Source organism: Amblyraja radiata, chromosome 23, assembly GCF_010909765.2.
Source record: "Amblyraja radiata isolate CabotCenter1 chromosome 23, sAmbRad1.1.pri, whole genome shotgun sequence".
Taxonomy (NCBI): Eukaryota; Metazoa; Chordata; class Chondrichthyes; order Rajiformes; family Rajidae; genus Amblyraja; species Amblyraja radiata.
Window position 1 is genome coordinate 23,683,158 of NC_045978.1, and position 22,788 is coordinate 23,705,945.

General features: G+C 43.0%; 1 protein-coding gene across 3 annotated transcripts in view; it reads left to right on the forward strand.

Annotated features, from left to right (window-relative positions):
- LOC116986351 (glutathione synthetase-like) overlaps positions 1-16,810 on the forward strand; it is a 54,889-nt gene extending 38,079 nt beyond the window's left edge. For all 3 annotated transcript variants that reach the window (XM_033041801.1, XM_033041803.1, XM_033041802.1), the window contains 8 exons: positions 60-176; positions 1,402-1,482; positions 3,148-3,225; positions 4,980-5,049; positions 6,366-6,560; positions 13,868-13,949; positions 15,357-15,546; positions 16,493-16,810. In XM_033041801.1, the coding sequence (XP_032897692.1) occupies positions 60-176; positions 1,402-1,482; positions 3,148-3,225; positions 4,980-5,049; positions 6,366-6,560; positions 13,868-13,949; positions 15,357-15,546; positions 16,493-16,616 (937 nt within the window). In that variant the 3' untranslated portion in view covers positions 16,617-16,810. The remainder of the gene's footprint in view (positions 1-59; positions 177-1,401; positions 1,483-3,147; positions 3,226-4,979; positions 5,050-6,365; positions 6,561-13,867; positions 13,950-15,356; positions 15,547-16,492) is intronic.
- The last annotated feature ends 5,978 nt before the right edge of the window (positions 16,811-22,788 follow it).

Below are 22,788 nucleotides of genomic sequence, written 5' to 3' on the forward strand. Positions count from 1 at the left end.
GGGTACTGTATGCTTTTAAACACATAAGCAGTGTCTATATATTTCTGATTTTCACGTAGGCAGGTAATGAATGTCTGGGGAAAACCTGATGAAGCAGCAAAGATCATGAGTAACAAAGCAGTGAAAGGAATTTGCAAAGGCATCGCAAGAGCCTGGCACTTGTACGGGTCATCAGAGTAAGTACTATTCAACAGCATATGAAAATAAAAAGAACTAGATGTTGTGAAATCTGACCTAAAATGCTCAACAGTTCAGGCAGCATCTGTGCCTTTAGACTTGAGATACAGTGTGGACACAGCCCCTTTGTACCACCCAGTCCGCATGAACCAGTGATCACCTATGCATACGTGACAATAAAAAACCCATTGAACCCCGTACACCAGCACTATCCTATGCACACAGGAAAATTTACAATTTTACTGAAGCCAATTAATCTACAAACCTGTATGTGTGTGGGAGGAAACCGGAGCACCCAGTGAAAACCCACGCAATCACAGGGAGAATGTACAAACTCACCGTACAGACAGCATCCATAGTCAGGATTGAACCTGGGTTTCTGGCGCCGTAAGGCAGCAGCTCTACCACTGTGCCACCCTTTCGGGCAATGCTATACAAATTCCAGGCGAAGGACCCTTGATCCGTATGAGAGATTTAAATGCGCCATTCTAACTTGCAGCCTATGTGCTAAAATGCGCCATTCAAACTTGCACTACAATTGTGTGTGCAGGGGCCACACAAGTTTTCCGAGTAGAATTAGAGCATTCAGTAAATGGAGTCCATTCTGCCATTCAATCATGGTGGATCTCTGCCTCCTAATCCCATTTTGCTGCCTTCTCCCCATAACCCTTGACACTTGTTCTAATCAAGAATTTGTCTATTCCTGCCTTAAAAATACCCACTGACTTGGCCTCCACAGCCCTCTGGCAATGAGTTCCACAGATTAACTACCCTCTGACTAAAGAAGTAGGCAAACCCACTCATTCCTGGAAATTTCCTCTGGACCCTCTCCAGAGCCAGCACATCCTTCCTTAGAAATGGGGCCCAAATTTGCTCACAGTACTCGAAATGTGAGTGCATTGTCCACACACAATGGTGATAAAAAAATAATAAGAAATGAATAATCCAATATATAAATAAATACCATTTAACTTGATCACGACCAGTCGGCTGCCATAGCTCTAGCTTCCTCTTCAGATCCCATTTTCAATTTAAAAACCTGTGGATTGGCTGGTGCAAGTCGTTTAATACAGGTGATTTTGTTTTCCATAACGGTACACGCTGATGTTACTCAAAGTTAAACTAGATCGATGTGTAGCATCCCGTGAACTGTTGTATACATACTGACACCCATTTGTCTACAAAAAAGCACTGTGTAATACTAACCTTTTGTGTTGAATACAGCGCAGCGGTTCTCTTCCTGGTTGAGAAGTTCTCGAGGAATATTTTTGACCAGCGTTGCTTGGAAATGGAGCTTTGGAAAAAGTATGTGTCCATGAGGTTGAAGTGTTGGTTCATCTATTTTTTTTAATCCAAATTGTACTCGTTGTATGACACAGCCATCATGAGATACAGGACCTGATCCTGTGCTGCATTGTTCAATGTGTAGCTATGGACGTGTCTCATGTTGCTAATGTCCTGTGCCATCGTAGATCTGAAGGAATGTCTCAACCCGTAACATCACATATCAATGTTGTCCGGAGATATCCACTGACCCGCTGAGGTGCTCCAGCACGCAATGTTTTTTTTTCTTTGGTAAACCGGCGTCTGAATTTCCTTGTTTTTACGGTGTCCTGCACATTCCTCACACTCATTTGATGGCCTGTACTTGATGGAGTTTAGAAGGATGAAGAGGGACCTCATTGAAACTTAATGAATAATGAAGGGCCTGGTTAGAGTGGATGTGGAGAGAATGTTTCCACTAGTGGGAGGGTCTAGAACCGGAGGGCATAACCTCAGAATATAAGGATGTATGTTTAGAAAGGAAATGAGGAAGAATTTCTATAGACAGAGGGTGGTGAATCTGAAATACATTGCCACAGACAGCTGTGGAGGCCATTCGGTGTTTTTAATGTAAGATTGACAGATTCTTGATTAGTAAGGATGTCAAGGGTTATGGGGAGAAGGCAGGAGAATGGGGTTGAGAGGGAAAGATAGAACAGCCATGATTGACGGGGGGGAGTAGACTCAATGGGTTAAATGGCCTATGATTTATGATTTATGATTTATGAACTCCAAATAAAACTAAATTGATCTGCTGATTACTATCTGCATGAAATATTTAATCCTCCATTCCCTATATGTTCAGATGCCTACCTAAAGCCTCTTAAATGCCACTCTTGTATCTGTTTCCACCACCACCCCTGGCAGCATGAAACTTTAGTTTTGTTTATTATTGTCCAGTGAAAAGCTGTTGTTTGCATGCTATCCAGTCAAAGAAAAGACGATACATGAGTACAATCAAGCCGTTCACGGTGTGCAGATAAAGGGTATAAGGTTTAGTGCAAGATATAGTCTGATTAAATATGGTTTAAAAGTCTCCAAGGAGGTGTGATAGGAAGTCTGGACCGCTCTCCAGCTGGTGAGAGGACTGTTCAGTTGCCTGACAACAGCGGGGGAATAAATTGTTCCTGAATCTGTCGGAATGTGTATTCAAACTTCTGTACCTCTTGCCTGATGGGAGCGGGGAGAAGAGGAAGCGACCGGGGTGAGACTGGTCCTTGATTATGTTGGTGGACTTGCTGAGGCAACATGAACAAACTTGTCTTGCACATCTCCTTTTAAACTTTTCCCCCTCTGACCTTAAAGCTATGCCCTCTAGTATTTGACATTTCCGCTGTGGGGAAGGAAATGTTCTGACTATCTACCCTATCTCAGGCTCTTATAATTGTATAAAGTGAATGTGTTTTGGGGCTGAGTGCTTTTGGGGTTAAGCACTATCAGCCCACTAATGGCCTGACAACCAAAGAGATACACAAGTCTGGTGACTTTTAAAGCATGGGAAAATAATTCAATGTAAATTCAGCTCTAACACCTCGTGAGTCTCTGGTTTCATTTTTGTGATAGTTCATTGCTTTGCGTTTACTTTGAGTGTTATTTTCCACTTATCTGCTGTTAAACAATTGATACTTTCATTATTTTTTGTGGCAGGAATGTGCGTGTGATAAGGAGGCAAATGTATGAAATATATGAGAGAGGGACCTTGGATGACAACAAAAAACTTTTTGTGTGAGTTTTATTTTTAATGTGAGTTTTCTTTTCCCTCTCGCTGATTGTGAAGCTGAGGATTTTGACTAGTTGACATGAGTTGCTGAATAAAAATAGGACACAAAGAGCTTTAGTAACCCAGTAACCCACGAAGTGCTGGAGTAATCCAAAATGTCACCCATCATTGTTCTCCAGAGATGCTGCCTGACCCGCTGAGATACTCCTTTTTTTTTTGTAGACCAGTTTCTGCAGTTGCTTCTTTCTAAACTTTAAAAAGATAATTGACTTCAGTTTTAATTCTTTCGAAAGGTTGTAGATGGTGATGGTGGCATTCTCTGGTAGAGTGGAGAAGATTGAGAAGTTCCCCAATTAATCCAGTTTAGTGTCATAGAGTCGTGCGGCATGGAAACAGGCTCTTTGGCACAACTTGCCTATGCCAACCATCATGCCCCATCAACATGTCCAACCTACTCCCATTAGGCCTGTATTCCAAGTTTAGTAATTTCACTACTTTCAGTGACTCGCCAATCTTGCGTACATACGTTGTACCTCCAATACTCCGGTCACTGCACCTTCCCTGCGTATATTCAGACAGCGCCAGAGACCTGGGTTCTATCCTGACTAACAGTGCTATCTCTATGGAGTTTGCACGTTCTCCGTGGGTTTCCTCTGGGTGCTCCAGTTTCCTCCCACATTCCAAAGACGTACAGGTTTGTAGATTATTTGGCTGCTGTAAATTGTCCCCAGTGTGTAGGATAGAACTATTGTACGGGCGATTGGTGTTCGGTGTGGAGATGGTGGGCGGTGTGGAGTTGGTGGGCCGAAGGACCTGTTTACATGCTGTATCTCTAAACGAAGTTGCTGAGGGTTCCCTTTCCTTTGCTCTTTAAAATCTCTGGCTAAAATAACAGCTGTTCAAAAGGCGACCACAAACCCCATCATATGCCCCACTGCAACTCGAGCTAATGACAACATACTGTTTTAACTAACATGCTGTCTGATGGCTCCTGTTGGGACCCTTCTTCAAACTGTGGGGTATGAATCAGTCTGCAGAAGGGTTCTGACCTCAGCCTCTCCTATTCATGTTCTCCAGAGATGCTGCCCAACAGGCGGAGTTACTCCAACACTTTGCGTCTTTTTTGGAAACCAGCAACTGCAGTTCCTTGTTTCTATAATTTTAATTAATTGGCTTGCTTTCTCCGTTAAGAGACAAATTCCATATATGGATTACGTTCATATTTTATAAGACTGCATGTGTGTCTGTACCATGTACAAAATGCGTTGCCGTTACTTGTCAAAGCCAATCTGACAGCACCTCCCAAACATGCGATGGTGGGAGCAAACGCGCATGAACACCACCACCTCCAGGGCCCCGTCCATGCTGCGCACCCGCTTGAGATGGAAATGCATCTCTGTTCCTTCATGGTCACTAGGTCTAAAATTCTACCCATAGCCCAGTGGGAGCAGCTCACCAGGAGCCCTGCAGCGGGTCACCACATTCTCCCACTACATTCTCGAGGACAATGGGGAGTGGGCAAATAAAGCGCAGTCTTGCCAGGGATACCCCGACGCTGAAAACTTTCCAGTACTTGTAATTAACAGTGACCTGACAGTTGCCTGACTAATCCGAAAATGTCAGGAAAAACTCAGCAGGTCAAACAGCTTCAGTGGAAAGAGAAACTTCACATATTTCAGTGTCTGCCATTCTGTTGATTTTTTTTTGTTGACTTTAAAATTAGTTTAGTAACATCTATCCATGTTGTGTTGATGTTTAGAGATGGAAATGAAGTGGCCGTTGCCTACTTTCGTACTGGATACAGTCCAGATGATTACTTTAGTGAAGAGGTTGGTGTGTTTTAAACTTCCGATTCTGATTCATTTATAACAAGACCTGTAGATATTGTTGATCTGGAGGAAACCCACGCAGATACAGGAAGCATGTGCAAAATCTGTACAGCCAGCACACCAGGTCAGGATTAAGATGGGTCTCTGGTGCTGTAAAGCAATGCCACTGCCAACCGCGAGTATTTTTTTCAAATCTCTAGTTATTCAAAATAACTTTCAAAGGGGAATTGGATGGAGGTGGAAGAGTAAAAGCCTGCGCAACCAAATGTTTTTGGTTCTTTTAAATAGTGGTGATGTAGCTGGCTGTGATAAACCTTTATGTTGTAGGTTTAGAAGTATACACAAGTCATTTGATGAAATGTAAATATGTGGAAGATGAAATGAAACCAGTTCCCACCTCGTCCTGAGAGAAAATATTAATTGACTTATATTTCTGTAGCACCATTCTCATCCTTTGCAGACATCTGAAAGGACCTTACTGCTTTGCACAGCATACGTAAACAATTGTAATAATGTCCCGATAACCTGTTTAATTGTCAAGGTGTAGAAATCAAGGGCAAGGAGAATCATGCAAAAGGTGTATACCATATTAGTCAGGCTGCAGCATTAATTTCATATTCAGGCACTCCCCGACAGGTAATGGTTGCGTTCCGTGAATCCTTCTGTAAGTCAGATTTTATGTAAGTTGCAATCCGCATCTCCATCCCCTGCCCAAAATAACTCGCTGGGAGTATAAACTTTCAGTGACATTCTGCAGAGCCCGGCCTTCTGGGTAAGCACTACCGCCATTGTCGGCTTGAATTCTGTCTCGCCATTGGGGCACTTTCTGCTGCACAGGCCTTCTGTGTAACAGTGACCAACATGGACCATCTACACTAGTCCCACTTGCTTGCGTTTGGCCCATACCCCTCTAAACCTATCCTATCTGCTTGTCTAAATGTTTTTTAAATGTTGCGATAATACCTGCATCAACTACCTCCGGCAGCACGTCACATACACCCAGCACCCTTTGTGTGTAAAGAACAAAGTAACCCCTCGGGTTCCCGTTAAATCTTTCCCCTCTCACCTTAAACCTATGTCCTCAGGTTATTGATTTCACGTACTCTGGGGAAGAGACTCTGTGTGTTTACCCATCTATTCCTCTCATGATTTTGTACACCTGAGTAAGATCGCCCCTCATCCTCCTGTGTTCCAAGGAATAGAGTCATGGCCTATTCAACCTCTCCCTATAGCTCAGGCCCTCAAGTCGTGGCAACATTGTTGTAAATCTTCTCTGCACCTTTTTTGGTATAATGTCTGTTTAACCTTTATTTTAGTGCTGGATTGCACGACTGATGATTGAACGTTCCATGGCAATTAAATGCCCAAATATCGCCACCCACCTTGTGGGAACCAAGAAGATTCAACAGGAATTGGTGCGTGAAGGAGTCCTTGAGAAGTTTCTGCCAGAGGACCCGGCTGCTGTTGAAAGAATCCGTGCAACTTTTGTGGGCCTCTACAGCATTGATGAGGTAGAGAAATATGCTGTTTCTGTTTTTACTACAAATCCTTTTTATCAGGATCCTTTTATAGTCTTTCAGCAAATTGGGTAGATCAGACCTTATGTAAACAATGTTCCACATTATGAATGTGTAGGAAGGAACTCCAGATGCTGGTTTAAACTGAAGATAGACACAAAAAAGCTGGAGTAGCTCAGTGGGCCAGGCAGCATCTCTGAAGAAAAGGAATAGGTGACGTTTTGGGTCAAAACCCATCTGCAGATTGAGAGTCTGGGGAAAGCAAAAAGAGAGATATAGATGGCACATAGAAACATAGAAAATAGGTGCAGGAGTAGGCCATTCGGCCCTTCGAGCCTGCACCTCCATTCGATATGATCATGGCTGATCATCCAACTCCGTATCCCATCCCTGCCTTCTCTCCATGCCCCCTGATCCCTTTATCCACAAGGGCCTCCCTCTTAAATATAGACAATGAACTGGCCTCAACTACCTTCTGTGGCAGAGAATTCCACAGATTCACCACTCTCTGTGTAAAAAATGATTTTCTCATCTCGGTCCTAAAAGAGTTCCCTCTTATCCTTAAACTGTGACCCCTAGATCTGGACTTCCCCAACATCGGGAATAATCTTCCTGCATCTAGCCTGTCCAACCCCTTAATACCCTCCATAATGTTTGTGACAAACGCCTATCATTTATTTATTTGCCTCTGTACTCCACAATTTGAGAATTGTAATAGAAAAAAATCATGTAGTTAAAGTGCACATTGTCAGATTTTATTAGAGGGTATTTTTATACATTTTGGTTTCACCATGTAGAAATTACAACTGTGTTTATACATAGACCCCCCATTTCAGGGCACCATAATGTTTGTGGCACATGGCTTCACATGCATTTGTAATTGCTCATGGGTGTTTAAATGCCTCAATGCAGGTATAAGAGAGCTCTCAGCACCAAGTCTTTCCTTCAGTCTTTCCATCACCTTTGGAAACTTTTATTGCTGTTTATCAACTTGAGGACCAAAGTTGTGCCAATGAAAGTCAAATAAGCCATTGTGAGGCTGAGAAACAAGAATAAAACTGTTAGAGACATCAGCCAAACCTTAGGCTTACCAAAATGAATTGTTTGGAACATCATTAAGAAGAAAGAGAGCACTGGTGAGCTTACTAATCACAAAAAGACTGGCAGGCCAAGGAAGGCCTCCACAGCTGATGACAGAAGAATTCTCTCTATAATAAAGAAAAATCCACAAACACCTGTCCGACAGACCAGAAAAACTCTTCAGGAGTCAGGTGTGGATTTGTCAATGACCACTGTCCGCAGAAGACTTCATGAACAGAAATACAGAGGCTACACTGCAAGATGCAAACCACTGGTTAGTTGCAAAAATAGGATGGCCAGGTTACAGTTTGCCAAGAAGTACTTAAAAGGACAACCATTGTTCTGGAATAAGGTCTTGTGGACAGATGAGATGAAGATTAACTTGTATCAGAGTGATGGCAGCAAAGTATGGAGGAGAGAAGGAACTGCCCAAGACCCAAAGCATACCACCTCTTCTGTGATACACGGTGGTGGGGGTGTTATGGCGTGGGCATGTATGGCTGCTGAAGGTACTGACTCAATTATCTTTTTGATGATACAACTGCTGATGGTAGTAGCATAATGAATTCTGAAATGTACAAACACATCCTATCTGCTCAAATTCAAACAAATGCCTCAAAACTCATCGGCCGGCGGTTCATTCTACAGCACGACAATGATCCCAAACATACTGCTAAAGCAACAAAGGAGTTTTTCAAAGCTAAAAAATGGTAAATTCTTGAGTGGCCAAGTCAATCACCCGATCTGAACCCAATTGAGAATGCCTTTTATATGCTGAAGAGAACCCTGAAGGGGACTAGTCCCCAAAACAAGCATAAGCTAAAGATGGCTGCAATACAAACCAGGCAGAGCATCACCAGAGAAGACACCCAGCAACTGGTGATGTCCATGAATCGCAGACTTCAAGCAGTCATTGCGTGCAAAGGATATGCATCAAAGTACTAAACATGACTACTTTCATTTACATGACATTGCTGTGTCCCAAACATTATGGTGTCCTGAAATGGGGGACCAAATGAAACCAAAATGCATAAAAATGGCCTTTATTAAAATCTGACAATGTGCACTTTAACCACATGTGATTTTTATTCTATGACAAATCTCAAATTGTGGAGTGGAGAGACAAATAAATAAATGATGGGTCTTTGGCCTAAACATTATGGAGGGCACTGTGGAACAAATAAATGAAAGGTATTCAAAATACAACGATGATCATGGAAAGTTGGAACTCCCAATTGTTAATTGTTTGGCAATGGGGTAGGTGATTAATACGAGTAATACAGACCGTTAAACTCAACAAGACGATAGTCGGGTGGGAACGGGACGGCGAGAGTGGTTGTGGCAAGCGGAAGATCACATATAACCATATAACAATTACAGCACGGAAACAGGCCATCTCGACCCTTCTAGTCCGTGCCGAACACGTATTCTCCCCTAGTCCCATACACCTGCGCTCAGACCATAACCCTCCATTCCTTTCCCGTCCATATAACTATCCAATTTATTTTTAAATGATAAAAACGAACCTGCCTCCACCACCTTCACTGGAAGCTCATTCCACACAGCCACCACTCTGAGTAAAGAAGTTCCCCCTCATGTTACCCCTAAACTTCTGTCCCTTAATTCTCAAGTCATGTCCCCTTGTTTGAATCTTCCCTACTCTCAGTGGGAAAAGCTTATCCACGTTAACTCTGTCTATCCCTCTCATCATTTTAAAGACCTCTATCAAGTCCCCCTTAACCTTCTGCGCTCCAAAGAATAAAGCCCTAACTTGTTCAACCTTTCTCTGTAACTTAGTTGCTGAAACCCAGGCAACATTCTAGTAAATCTCCTCTGTACTCTCTCTATTTTGTTGACATCCTTCCTATAATTAGGCGACCAAAATTGTACCCCATACTCCAGAATTGGCCTCACCAATGCCTTGTACAATTTTAACATTACATCCCAACTTCTATACTCAATGCTCTGATTTATAAAGGCCAGCACACCAAAAGCTTTCTTTACCACCCTATCTACATGAGATTCCACTTTCAGGGAACTGTGCACAGTTATTCCCAGATCCCTCTGTTCACCTGCATTCTTCAATTCCCTACCATTTACCATGTACGTCCTATTTTGATTTGTCCTGCCAAGATGCAGCACCTCACACTTATCAGCAATAAACTCCATCTGCCATCTTTCAGTCCACTCTTCCAACTGGCATAAATCTCTCTGTAGACTTTGAAAATCTACTTCATTATCCACAACCCCACCTATCTTAGTATCATCTGCATACTTACTAATCCAATTTACCACACCATCATCCAGATCATTGATGTACATGACAAACAACAGTGGACCCAACACAGATCCCTGTGGCACCCCACTAGTCACTGGCCTCCAACCTGACAAACAACCATCCACCATTACTCTCTGGCATCTCCCATTCAGCCACTGTTGAATCCATCTTGCTACTCCACCATTAATACCCAACCATTGAACCTTCTTAACCAACCTTCCATGAGGAACCTTGTCAAAGGCCTTACTGAAGTCCATATACACAACATCCACTGCTTTACCCTCATCAATTTCCCGAGTAACATCTTCAAAAAATTCAAGAAGATTAGTTAAACATGACCTTCCAGGCACAAATCCATGTTGACTGTTCCTAATCAGACCCTGTTTATCCAGATGTTTATATATATTATCTCTAAGTATCCTTTCCATTAATTTGCCCACCACTGACGTCAAACTAACAGGTCTATAATTGCTAGGTTTACTCTTAGACCCCTTTTTAAACAATGGAACAACATGCGCAGTACGCCAATCCTCCGGTACTATTCCTGTTTCTAATGACATTTGAAATATATCTGTCATAGCCCCTGCTATTTCTACACTAACTTCCCTCAATGTCCTAGGGAATATCCTGTCCGGACCTGGAGACTTATCCACTTTTATATTTCTCAAACGTGTCAGTACTTCCTCTTCTTTGAATCTCATAGTTTCCATAGCTACTCTACTTGTTTCCCTTACCTCACATAATTCAATATCCTTCTCCTTGGTGAATACCGAAGAAAAGAAATTGTTCAATATCTCCCCCATCTCTTTTGGCTCTGCAGATACCTGTCCACTCTGACTCTCTAATGGACCAATTTTATCCCTCGTTATCCTTTTGCTATTAATATAGCTCTAGAAACCCTTTGGATTTACTTTCACCTTACTTGCCAAAGCAACCTCATATCTTCTTTTAGCTTTTTTAGCAACCTCATATCTTCTTCTAATTTCTTTCTTAAGATTCTTTTTACATTCTTTATACTCCTCAAGCACCTCATTTACTCCATGCTGCCTATAATTATTGTAGATCTCCCTCTTTTTCCGAACCAAGTGTCTAATTTCCCTTGAAAACCATGGCTCTTTCCAATTTTTACTATTTCCTTTCAACCGAACAGGGACATAAAGATTCTGTACTCTTAAAATTTCACCTTTAAATGTACTCCATTTCTCTTCCACATCTTTCCCATAAAACAAAATGTCCCAATTTACTCCTTTTAAATCCTTTCGCATCTCCTCAAAGTTAGCCTTTCTCCAATCAAAAATCTCAACCCTAGGTCCAGTTCTGACCCTCTCCATAATTATATTGAAACTAATGGTATTGTGATCACTGGTCCCGAACTGTTCCCCAACGCATACCTCTGCCACCTGACCCGTCTCATTTCCTAACAGGAGGTCCAGCACCGCCCCTTCTCTAGTAGGTACTTCTATGTATTGCTGCAAAAAACTATCCTGCACACATTTTACAAACTCCAACCCATCCAGCCCATTTACAGAATGTGTTTCCCAGTCTATGTGTGGAAAAATGAAATCTCCCACAATCACTACCTTGTGCTTACTACTAATATCTGCAATCTCCTTACATATTTGCTCTTCCAATTCTCGCTCCCCATTTGGCGGTCTATAATACACCCCTATAAGTGTTGCTACCCCTTTCCCATTTCTCAGTTCCACCCAAATAGCCTCCCTAGACGAGCCCTCTAATCTATCCTGCCAAAGCACTGCTGTAATATCTTCCCTGATAAGCAATGCAACACCTCCACCTCTTGCCCATCCAATTCTATCACACCTGAAGCAACGAAATCGTGGAATATTTAGTTTCCAATCACAGCCCTCCTGCAACCATGTTTCACTGATCGCCACAACATCATACTTCCAGGTGTCAATCCAGGCTCTGAGTTCATCCACCTTTCTTACAATGCTCCTAGCATTAAAATATACACATTTAAGAAACCCACCCTCTCTTATTCTCTGTTTATTGTCTTTTTCTTCTCTCTCCCCTACATTTTGGGTCAGAGTGCTACCATTCTCTGCCTCCTGCCTCACACACTGACTGCTAGCTTTCCCAATTTGAGTCCCTCCCCCAACCATACTAGTTTAAAGTCTCCCCAGTAGCCTTTGCAAATCTCCCCGCCAGGATATTGGTCCCCCTCGAGTTCAAGTGCAACCTGTCCTTTCTGTACAGGTCGCACCTTCCCCAAAAGAGGTCCCAATGATCCAGAAACTTGAATCCATACCCACTGCACCAGTCCCTCATCCACTCATTTATCCTCCACCTCGCTCCATTCCTACTCTCACTGTCGCGTGGCACAGGCAGTAATCCTGAGATTGTTACCTTTGCAGTCCTTCTCCTTAACTCTCTACCTAACTCCCTAAATTCTTCTTTCAGGACCTCTTCTCTTTTTTTACCTATGTCGTTGGTACCTGCAGACATAGGCCAAAGCGGACTGAACAAACAATTTCTTCGAAACGTTTTGGTGATCACCTTCGTTCAGTCTGCCTCGGCCTACATGATCTCACAGTTGCCAAACACTTTTTAACTCTCCTTCCCATACTGACCTTTCTGTCCTGGGCCTACTCGATTGTCAAAGTGAGGCCAAAGCGAATTGGAGGGACAGTATCTCGATTTCCTTTTGGGCAGCTTACAACCCAGCGGTATACATTTTGATTTCTCTAACTTCAAGTAACGCTTGCATTCCCCCCCCCCCCACCTCTCCGTCCTTCCCACACCTTAGTCTTCATACTAGTTTCACGGTCGTCCTGTTGAGTTTCTCTCTCAGTATAACCCGTTATCACCTATCCCACAGCCAACAATGGACCAATGTGGGCCCCACCTTTTCTTGATCATCATTGCTTTTTGCATATCTTTCACTCATTTGTTCTGCATACTTTCTATATCTTTCGTTTTCCTTTCTCCTGACTCTGTCGGAAGAAGGGTCTCGACTATTCATAATAAAAAATATATACAAACTTTGGAGAATGAAGGGTGAACATCCTATGCAGATTAAAATTGAAAGGACACAAAGTGCTGGAGTAACTTGGCAAGTCTTCGGGTCTGATGAAGGGTCTCGACCTGAAACGCCACCAATCTATGTTCTCCAGAGATGCTGCCTGACCCACTAAGTCGCTCAAGCACTTTGTGTTCATCTGCAGACTTAAAATGATATAGCTTCAAAATGGCAGGAGGCATCTCATCTTAACTGAACAACGCATGCATGCTGCAATTGAAAGTGTGCACTGCAGTTTTACAAGGGAGAACAGAATCACTGGTGTTGCCACTTGTGAGCTTATGAGCCTTGATAACACATTATCAATTTTGTGTGTAAATGACTGCAGAGATATGGCACCAGAAGGTGGCAATGGATCCGCACAAAATAACAATGTACTGATAAATTGAGGTGGGAACATTTGCAAATTTGTTCTCCTGGAGCAGTACTGGAGTCGTGGACACAGGTCTCCCAAACCTCCCTCGGAGGGAGGTTTGGGAGACCTGTGTCCACGATGCGAGTCGTGTTCACAAGGAGAATGAGAATTTACTGAAGATAGACACAAAAAACAGGAGTAACTCGGCGGGACAGGTAGCATCTCTGAAGAGAAGGAATGGGTGAAGTTTCAGGTAGAGATCCTTCTTTAGACCGAGTCAGGGGAGAGGGAAATGAGAGATGTGCATGGTGATGTAGAGAGATAGAGAACAAATGAATGAAAGATATGCAAAAAAAAGTCTCGACCCGAAACGTCACCCATTCCATCCCTCCAGAGATGCTGCCTGTCCCGCTGAGTTACTCCCGCTTTTTGTGTCTACTGTTTAAACCAGCATTTGCAGTTCCTTCCTACACATGAAAATTTACTGATTTGTCAGTGGTAACCTTGTGAAGTTTTTAATAAATTAGATCAAACCTTTTCTGTCACAGGGTCCTGAGGGCGATGAAATAATAGCAAAGGCACTGGCGGACCCAGAATCCTATGTGTTGAAACCACAGCGAGAGGGAGGAGGTAAGATGATACTTTCAGGTCAAGAGTGTTTTATTGTCATATGTCCCCAAAAGGAACAATGACATTCTTACTTGTAGTGCACAACAGATGTGTGAACATAATACACTATAAAACCAATAATAATTTTTGTGTGCGTGTGCACATGCATACATACACACATGTATACACAGCAATCTCAAAATAATCCTCAGAAGTCTATGTAGTTTGCAGCTATGCAGTCACCGAACTACATGACTCTAAGATAGACACAAAATGCTGGAGTAAGTCAGCGGGTCAGGCAGCATCTCTGGAGAAAAGGAATAGGTGATGTTTCGGGTCGAGACCCGCTTTCAGACTGAGAGTCAGGGGAGAGGGAAACGAGAGATAGTCATGGTGATATAGAGAGATATAGAACAAATGAATGAAAGATATGCAAAAAAGTAACAAGTGTATAGGAAACAGTCGATTGTTGGCTGTGGGCAAGGTGACAACGAGTTATATAGATAATGAAACGCAACAGGACGACAGGGAAACGGATACGACGACTAGACTGGGGGAGGGACGGAGAGAGAGGGGTGCAAAGGTTACTTGAAGTTAGAGCGATCAATATTCATACTGCTGGGTTGAGAGCTTCCCATGCGAAATATGAGGTGCTGGTCCTCCAATATGTGTTTTGCAGTTCTCTTTGTAAATTGGAAGACAGAATATTCTCCTTGTACTCGGAACTTTCACATAGCACAGATAAAGTATATTGGTTCAGAATCGTCATCAGCATCCAAACCTTTTCCCAGATTTCCATGCCACTCTGGATGGGAAGCGAAGGAGAATTTTCACTGGAGATGCAAGAAACTGCAGATGCTAAAACCTTGAGTAAAATACAGTGCTGGAGGAGTTTCAGCATTGTTGTGTTGTCAGATTTGGGGGTCAGGCAACATCTGTGGAGGGAAACGGACAGGTGACCTTTCGGGTAAAGACCCTCCTTCAGACTGATCTGTTCAGTCCTCTGAAGGAATCCCACCTGAAACATCTCCTGTGCTTTTCCCTCCACGGATGCTGCCTGCCCTGCTGAGTTTTCCCAGCACTTTTCTTTCTCACAAAGGATTTTCACTCCATGATATCACTCTAGTTTAACCAGCCTCTATTTTGGTGCTGGATATAGGATGAAGGGATAAAACGGTGGGATTACAGGAAAAGCTGTGAGGTTATAATCAGGATGTTGCTGTCTGTGAAGCTGATGGAAGCAGTGAGGGATCCCAGAGAGGAATTGGATAAGCACAAGAGGGAAAATGTTCTTCAGAACTATGGGGTGATGGGGATTGGAACTGATATTGCTCTTCAAAGAGATAGTATAAACCCGGTGGGCCTCCTTGCACTCTGCTGGATCTGTAATAGTGTGCATTAAACTCTTACCATTTGTGTTGCTGCTAGGAAACAACATTTTCGGTGAAGAACTCAGACAAGTCCTGGGGGGTATTAAAGATAAAGCTTCGAGATCGGCCTACATCCTGATGGACCGCATCAAGCCACAGGTGGTAAAGAACTACCTGCTGCAGTCTGGGGCGTCTGTGAAACTGTCTGAATGTGTAGTTGAGTTGGGAGTATTTGGTGTCTACATCAGGTAAGGAGAGTCCCTGGACCCTTTGAGTTCATTCTCACCACATTATCCTTTCTGCTGAAGCAGTTGACTGTGTCACAGGGTCACATAGTGTGGAAACAGGCCCTTCAGCCCAACTGGCCTGCACTGACCAAAATGTCCCATCTAAACTAGTCCTACCTGCCTGTGTTTGTCCCATGTCCCTCTAAACCTGTTCTACCCATGTACCTGTCCAAATGTTTCCTAAACATTGCGATAATACCTGCCTCAACTACCTCCTCTGGCAGCTCGTTCCACACACCCACTGCCATTTGTTTGTATGTAAAAGTTACCCCTCCAGTTCCTATTAAATCTTCCTCCTCCTCTCCCCCCCCGCCCCCACTCCTCACCTTAAACCCATGACATCTGGCTCTCAATTCCACTACTCTGGGTGTTTGCCTAATCTATTCCTCTCATGATTTTGTGTAGCTCTATAAGATCACCTCATCCTCCTGATTAACATGGTCCAGTTAATGTTTCTATGACCTGACTGAGTAGCTCTGCTGCAATGCAGTGTGTGAAATGCAGATCCACCACTGATTTTCTGGCATTCTTGGTTCCAGACGCGTTTTGCTCGACCAACAGAGGTCACGGTCTCCGAGAGGAATCCACCGGTACTGGAACAAACCGCAAAGTCGGCCGCGGGAGTCAGCGTTGGGAACGGATCTGCCGGCTACAGTGGGGCTGGAGTTCCTGAGCCCTGACCGCAAGGGGCAAATTCAACCCGCCAATCGACCGCCTGGCCTGGCCTAGGCGCCACATTTTTTTGTGGGGATTTTGAGTGCGCTCCCATAATTTATCCGGATTAAAGGAGGTGCCAGACCACCAGTTGCCAGAAAATCAGTGGTGGACCTGTAGTGAAATGTTTCATAGTGTGGATTGGTGAGCACTGGTGCTTGTTAATGTTGACTCTTTTGTTTCACTCTTGTAGGAATTGTAATCGACTGTCCATGAACTTGTCTGCCGGGCACCTACTTCGCACGAAGAGGACGGAGTTTGCAGATGGAGGGGTGTCTGCTGGAGTGGCTGTTCTCGATACGCCTTATCTCATCTGACCCACAAGTGGCTCGAAATGCATGCAGGTTGCTGCATTACTGCTGTAGAAATTCAGCCAGAACATTTACACTCTCTCCTTAGGCTGGAGAGAGGGCAGTACTGGTGAAGGCTCTTGACTCATTATTTAGTGAAGGATTCAAAATCTTAGGTTTAAATAAAATGGACCAAGAGAATGACTCAATCCAAATATGAAGTAAAATGTCTCTGGTTGTTTAAAGCACTGGCGGTATCTGAAAGAAGCAAAATGTTACTGAGCAGTAATTATATTTGTAACAATTTACATTGATATGCCATAGGGCTTTCTAGTGTGTTTCACATGTTGCAGTTGTTAGCTGTGGACGAGTGGGCCTGAATCTTGCCTCTGCTTTAAAACAAGTCTGTGTTCAGGTCTCTCTCCAGAACCTTAGGCATCAAGATCTCGGCAGGTGGTCCCAGTGCAGTACTGAGGGAGTGCTGCCCAATTGCAATTGTATTTCGTACAAAATGTCCAACTACTGTCCAAGATGAACATACAGAATTCCAATGTTCAATGACATTCAATGATACTTAATGGTCATAGGTTGTTGTGTTCAGTGAAATGTTTTGTTTTGCATACAACCCGGTAAAAGCCCTGTATGATTTTACCAGGCTGTATGCAAAACAAAACATTTCACTGAACACAACAACCTATGACCATTAAGTATCATTGAATGTCATTGAACATTGGAATTCTGTATGTTCATCTACAGCAGACCTCACCTAGGCAGTACACGGTGTTGCCACGATTCGGTGTGACAAAGTTACAAAAGTTCACTGAAAAGTCTTATCTACCGCCTGCTACCGCATGTGACCGCCAACCCCCGACCCCCGGCAGGGTCCCCCTTCATTCTCGGCACGCCACTGTTGCAAAAAAAGACAGGAGATGGGATTTCACTACAAGCCAATTTACCATGTGATCAACATTTATGAGACGATATCAATGTGTGAAAATTGATGACTGCATTTCACAGATTGCAATCAATCCTAGTTGGTCAAAACTATAAGTTATAGTGTCATTTCGCACAGAACAATAATACTTATTCATTCCACTTTGGATTGTTATTATTGAATCTACTTCCCACCATTTTCCTGGCTTGTGTTCCTGTAGATGAACTATTCACGTGGAGTCCAGGGTTTACTTTCAGAACAAATTATTTGCTTATAATTTGGCCAACTTGTGCGACGTGTGTCATGGTACAGATGTGCACGGCCACACTATACTCCACCTTATGCAAAGTGGCACAGCATGGAGAGTTGGTGCCTCGCAGTGCCAGAGACCCGGGTTCGATCCTGACTACGTGTGCTGTCTGTACGGTGTTATTATGTTCTCCGTGTGACCGCGTGGGTTTTCTCTGGGTGCTCCGGTTTTCTCCCTAATTCCAAATACGTGCAGGTTTGTAGGTTAATTGCCTTCTGCAAATTGTCCCTAGTATGCAAGATAAATTGCTGGTCGGCCCGGACTCGGTGGGCCTGTTTCCACTCTGTATCTCTAAAACGCAAAAACTTAAATCATTACCCCTCTTCCGGAGTCTGCAGTGGTTGCTAGGCAGCATCCAGGAGTGGACTCGCATAAGGTCACAATATTTACATCCAGTCACTGAGACCTGGTATAATCCAGTTTCAACCAGGATTCAGTGAGGCCCCACTCCCAGACTTGAGGATCATCTTGTATCTTGGCTGATCTGCCTTGGATCATTGTGTCTCTGCAGTTCCACATTACAATTAAATATTTTTTATTTAACTCTTCTCAATATCTTTGCCAACTAGCCTACATTTTCAATCATAGCTGACAGATCTTTCCACTTGTAGAGGTATCAGAGGTAGCCATGGAAGAGGATACAATTATGACTTTCAAAAGGGGTTGGAGGGGTATGGGTCAAATGCAGGCAAATGGGACTAGCCCAGAATGCCAACAGGTCGTTTTGGACATGGTGGGCCAAAGGTCCTGTTTTGTGCTCAATGCACAAAATAGCTGTTGTATAGCTCAATGGTTCTGTGACTATAGTTTGGGCAAGAAAGGTTGTCTCCTAAATCAGACGGACATTGTTCTTGGGGTAGCTGTCTAAGTGGCTGGCAAATCTGGCATCAGAGAGCCATAACTAAACTGGATCCAGGTAAACATCCGGAAGACAAGATGCCATGAGAGATTTGGGTTAGTTTTAATACAATATCTCACCAGAGTACCATGTCACAAGTGAGGTAAGAGAAAGCTGCTCATGTCAGCACAACTAGAACCCAGGCTGCCAATAATATGTAATGGAGGGACCTTGGGATGGATCTGAGAAGCGCAGTTTAGACCTTTAGCCATCATTGTGTGGCACATTAGAGTTTAATCATGATGGAATGTGATAGAGATTTTATTTTCAATAAAAGGATTTCGAATCTCCATGCAATTCCGTGAAAGATTGTTTTAATATCATTTGATTTACTATTCCAAGATGTATCATTACACTTCACGAAGTGCTTAACTGGCGAGGAAGCTTGCAGGCCATGAAAATAGTCATAATGATGTAGGTGGGAAGTGATTGAACTGATCCAGTGGAGGGTTTGAATAGGTGTAGATAGAAAAAAGGGGAACACCTGACAGCTTATGCCAGCAGATTTTGTGTACAAGACGACAGTAGAAGGGCATGCGAAAGCTTTGGCCCAGGTGACCCGACACACACAGAAGCATAGGTATTGAGACATTTGATACGGGCTTGGGAAGAGGAGGTTAGAGAAGCTGCAAAGTTTAAAATGGAGGGAAGAATGAATCGTATTAAAACCCAGGACATGGGTCCAGTATGGAAAAATTATGGAAGGAGAAGAGGAAGAGGTGGCAATGGTTACTGGGGTCCACCACCCCTGTACAGATCCCTGGCAGGGAGGGGAGAAAACCAATTTCAGAGAGCCGTTTGGAATAAGGATCCGAGATATCAGACTCAGTGTTACAATTGTGGTCGAGAGGGACACTACGTTAGAGATTGTCGAGAGCCTCACTCGAGTTCGCGAGAGCAGGGGCTTGGCACAGAACATCAACATTTATTACTAAAAGGACCCAGATAGTTGGAGTTTTGTCTGCTGTGGGGTTGTTTCACTTTTAACATGATGAATAATTGATTAATCAATAATTTCCAGCATTCCTCTGCTTTAAAGTGTTAAAGTCAAACACTTTCATTAAAGTTTGCATAATTTTGTTCTTGTATTGTTAACTGCTTAACCCCTTAGGAGGTAATGTTGCCTTAAGAAGTTGTGTGTGAGTCCCATCCATCTTTTCGTTTCATTTATTCGTTGGATTATGTGTTGGAAGTTTTCACTGTGGAAATTAACTTTATTCTAAGTTTTCCAGTTATGTTGAAGATTCTAAAGAAAGAGAAGTGTAAACATCGAGATTTGTTTTTATATTACCTTATATTACTAAAAGTCTGATCTTGACCACTTCCTGTTCTGTATATTGATTTTAGAAAAAACGCTGCCACTAATGGCTGCGATATTTGGCCATCTTACTCGGAGTCCCTCTCCGCTGCGCAGGACAATAGGATTTTTCCCATCAATGGAAAAATAAAAGAGTTATCAGTGTTTAAAAAATGTTGAGATTCTCTCTCCTGAAGACCATGCCCCTTCAGGATGGACGATAAAACCCGGAAGTGTTGAATGCCTCAGTCAGTCTCTGCAAGATGGGGGAGCAAGAGGGTCACGTCTCTCAGTCTGAGATGTGAATAACACTGAACACATGTCTACTAAACTGTGAGTGGGGTTTTACTGACCTTGAGTGCCCTTGATGTGCTTTGAAAATGAAAATGGGGTTATTTGAAAAAGCACAGCAAATGGTTGGTGGTGCTTGGTTTGAAATAAAGCACAACTACCAGATAGAATGAGTGCTCAGAATGCTGAGCTAGTAGCAATAACCTATATGGTCATCCACCCTGACAAGTTTCTCCAACAGTCAACATATACTCAGACAGCATGTATGTATGTAACAGCCCAACTGATTTTTGCTACTATGGCAAACGAGGGGTTTTATGTCAGCGAACGGTAAAATCTTACTATCTGCATCTCTTCAAATGCATCAATCAGTAAGTTCAAGGAGGAGAATATGGTATAATTAAAATAAAAGCACGCTATAAATTTTCCCCTGCAGTGAACATACGAGCAGATGAATTGGCAAAGATAGGTATCCAAGAAGGAGAGGTATGGCAACCACCAAAAGGTGAACAGTTAGATGCAGTCTTATTCAATCAGACTCAGATTGAAGATCTGATACAGGCTCAGACCACAGACAATAAAATAAAACAAATCCGAGACGGAATTTACCCAGTATCACATGACAACTAAGATACAAGCGGATGATATGTGGTACCCATCTGAGATCGTAATTAAATAATTATTTGATAATGCCACGATATTCAGGGACACCAAGGGGTTGAAGCAAGCACTGAGTGAATTAAAATCTTGTGTTGGTGACCAAGTATGGATAATGACATAAACCACTATGGGGATAACTGTTTGGTGTGTGCCCAGAATAACCCAGATCACTGCTAACGAAGGAGAATTTACCAGACCAGTGAATGGTCCCTGGACAAACTTACAGGTAGATTATATTGACTCTCTGCCAACATGCAAGGGGGAATGTAAGTATATCTTGGTAACCATTGACACATGTACCTAATGTGTTGAAGCTTTTCCTATCAGGAATGACACAGCTAAGACCACGGGTGATATACTGATACGGCAGATATTTACCAAATGCGGATTTCCACGCAACATTGCGACAGACCAAGGCGCCCATTTTACTGCACATGTCATGCAGAATGTAATGTGGTTATTGGGAATAAACCAGAAACTCCACCTAGCATACCATCTGCAGTCAAATGGTATAATTGAAAGAATGAATAGAACCCTGAAACAATGATTCAGAAAATTGACCCAACAGAACGATTCTATGTGAAATGGATGGTACCATGTCAATCAATTAAACTCATTCAGTGAACAGAGTAACCGTCAGTACCACATCCTGGTGGATCCATGTGAGGCATCGTCTCCGACTCCCATCCATCGCTAGCAAAAAAATAAAGTCAAGACGTATTAAAATACTGGCTTATTGGCCTGTACCAAGAACTCTAAATAAGAGCAGATATTGCTTGTCTTTTGCAGATAATTGATGTTCTGCAAAGTGAAATCGTTGATTGCGGTGATAACAGAGGGGATACCGATCAGCATTGGAACAGCTCAAGATGTCGGTCTGATATATAATCTTACTGAGGCGTTGTGCCTCAGAGGTTAGACCATGCTAGCATATTCTGGTATAAATATTATATATGGTAAATGCACAAATAAAGATAGAATCCAGTGTGTGAAGGGTCCAAAGCTGGGTCGGCAATGGTGGAGGGAAGATTGGATTGTGTCCCAATACAAAAGAGGGATCACAAAATGGATATCACAGGTATACAGTTACCAGAATGGTGTCCAATTCCAATCCGAGATATATATATTGGATTGATACAAACATTGCTTGAGCAAGAAGCAGGGGAAAACAAAAAAAAAGTAGCTTGGAGCTAAGACCTGTATGAGAAGAGGTATAATTAATGATGTAGGCACAGCTTACAGTGCTGGAATGTCCAATGTCAATGCCCTTGATCTGGAAAATCTAGATAGCAAGCTGAGAGACTTAACTCAGCATATCAAGCAAGTTCTGGCAAAATTGAATAATAAGCTAGGATCGGGACTATACAGAGGGAAATTCGGCAAAGGAACAAGTGGTCAAAGTTCTAGATAGCCTTGTAAAAACAATGAATTAGATCATAAGGGAAAAGACTGAAGATAAGATGAGCTCTCACAAAAGAGGATCCTGTGTAGTATCTATGGGAATTGGATGCGAGAACAAATGAGAGAAATCTTGACCAGGTCAGGCAAGGAAGAGCTTTCCATCTTGTATTAGTGATGAACAATTAGGGACTTTAACCAACCGAGAAATACATCCGAGGATACCAGGGAGTCAATGCCACCAATTAACTGAAGTCTGGTTCAAGGAAAGTTGTGGGAGAGCTGCCAGCAGGGCCGGCTTTAAGCCGATTTGACCGATTGCCCCCAATTGGGCCCCACTCCTAATGGGGGCCCCGCACTACTGTTCCGTATTTCGTACGGAGATACGAATTCTCTTTGTTAAATAAAGAT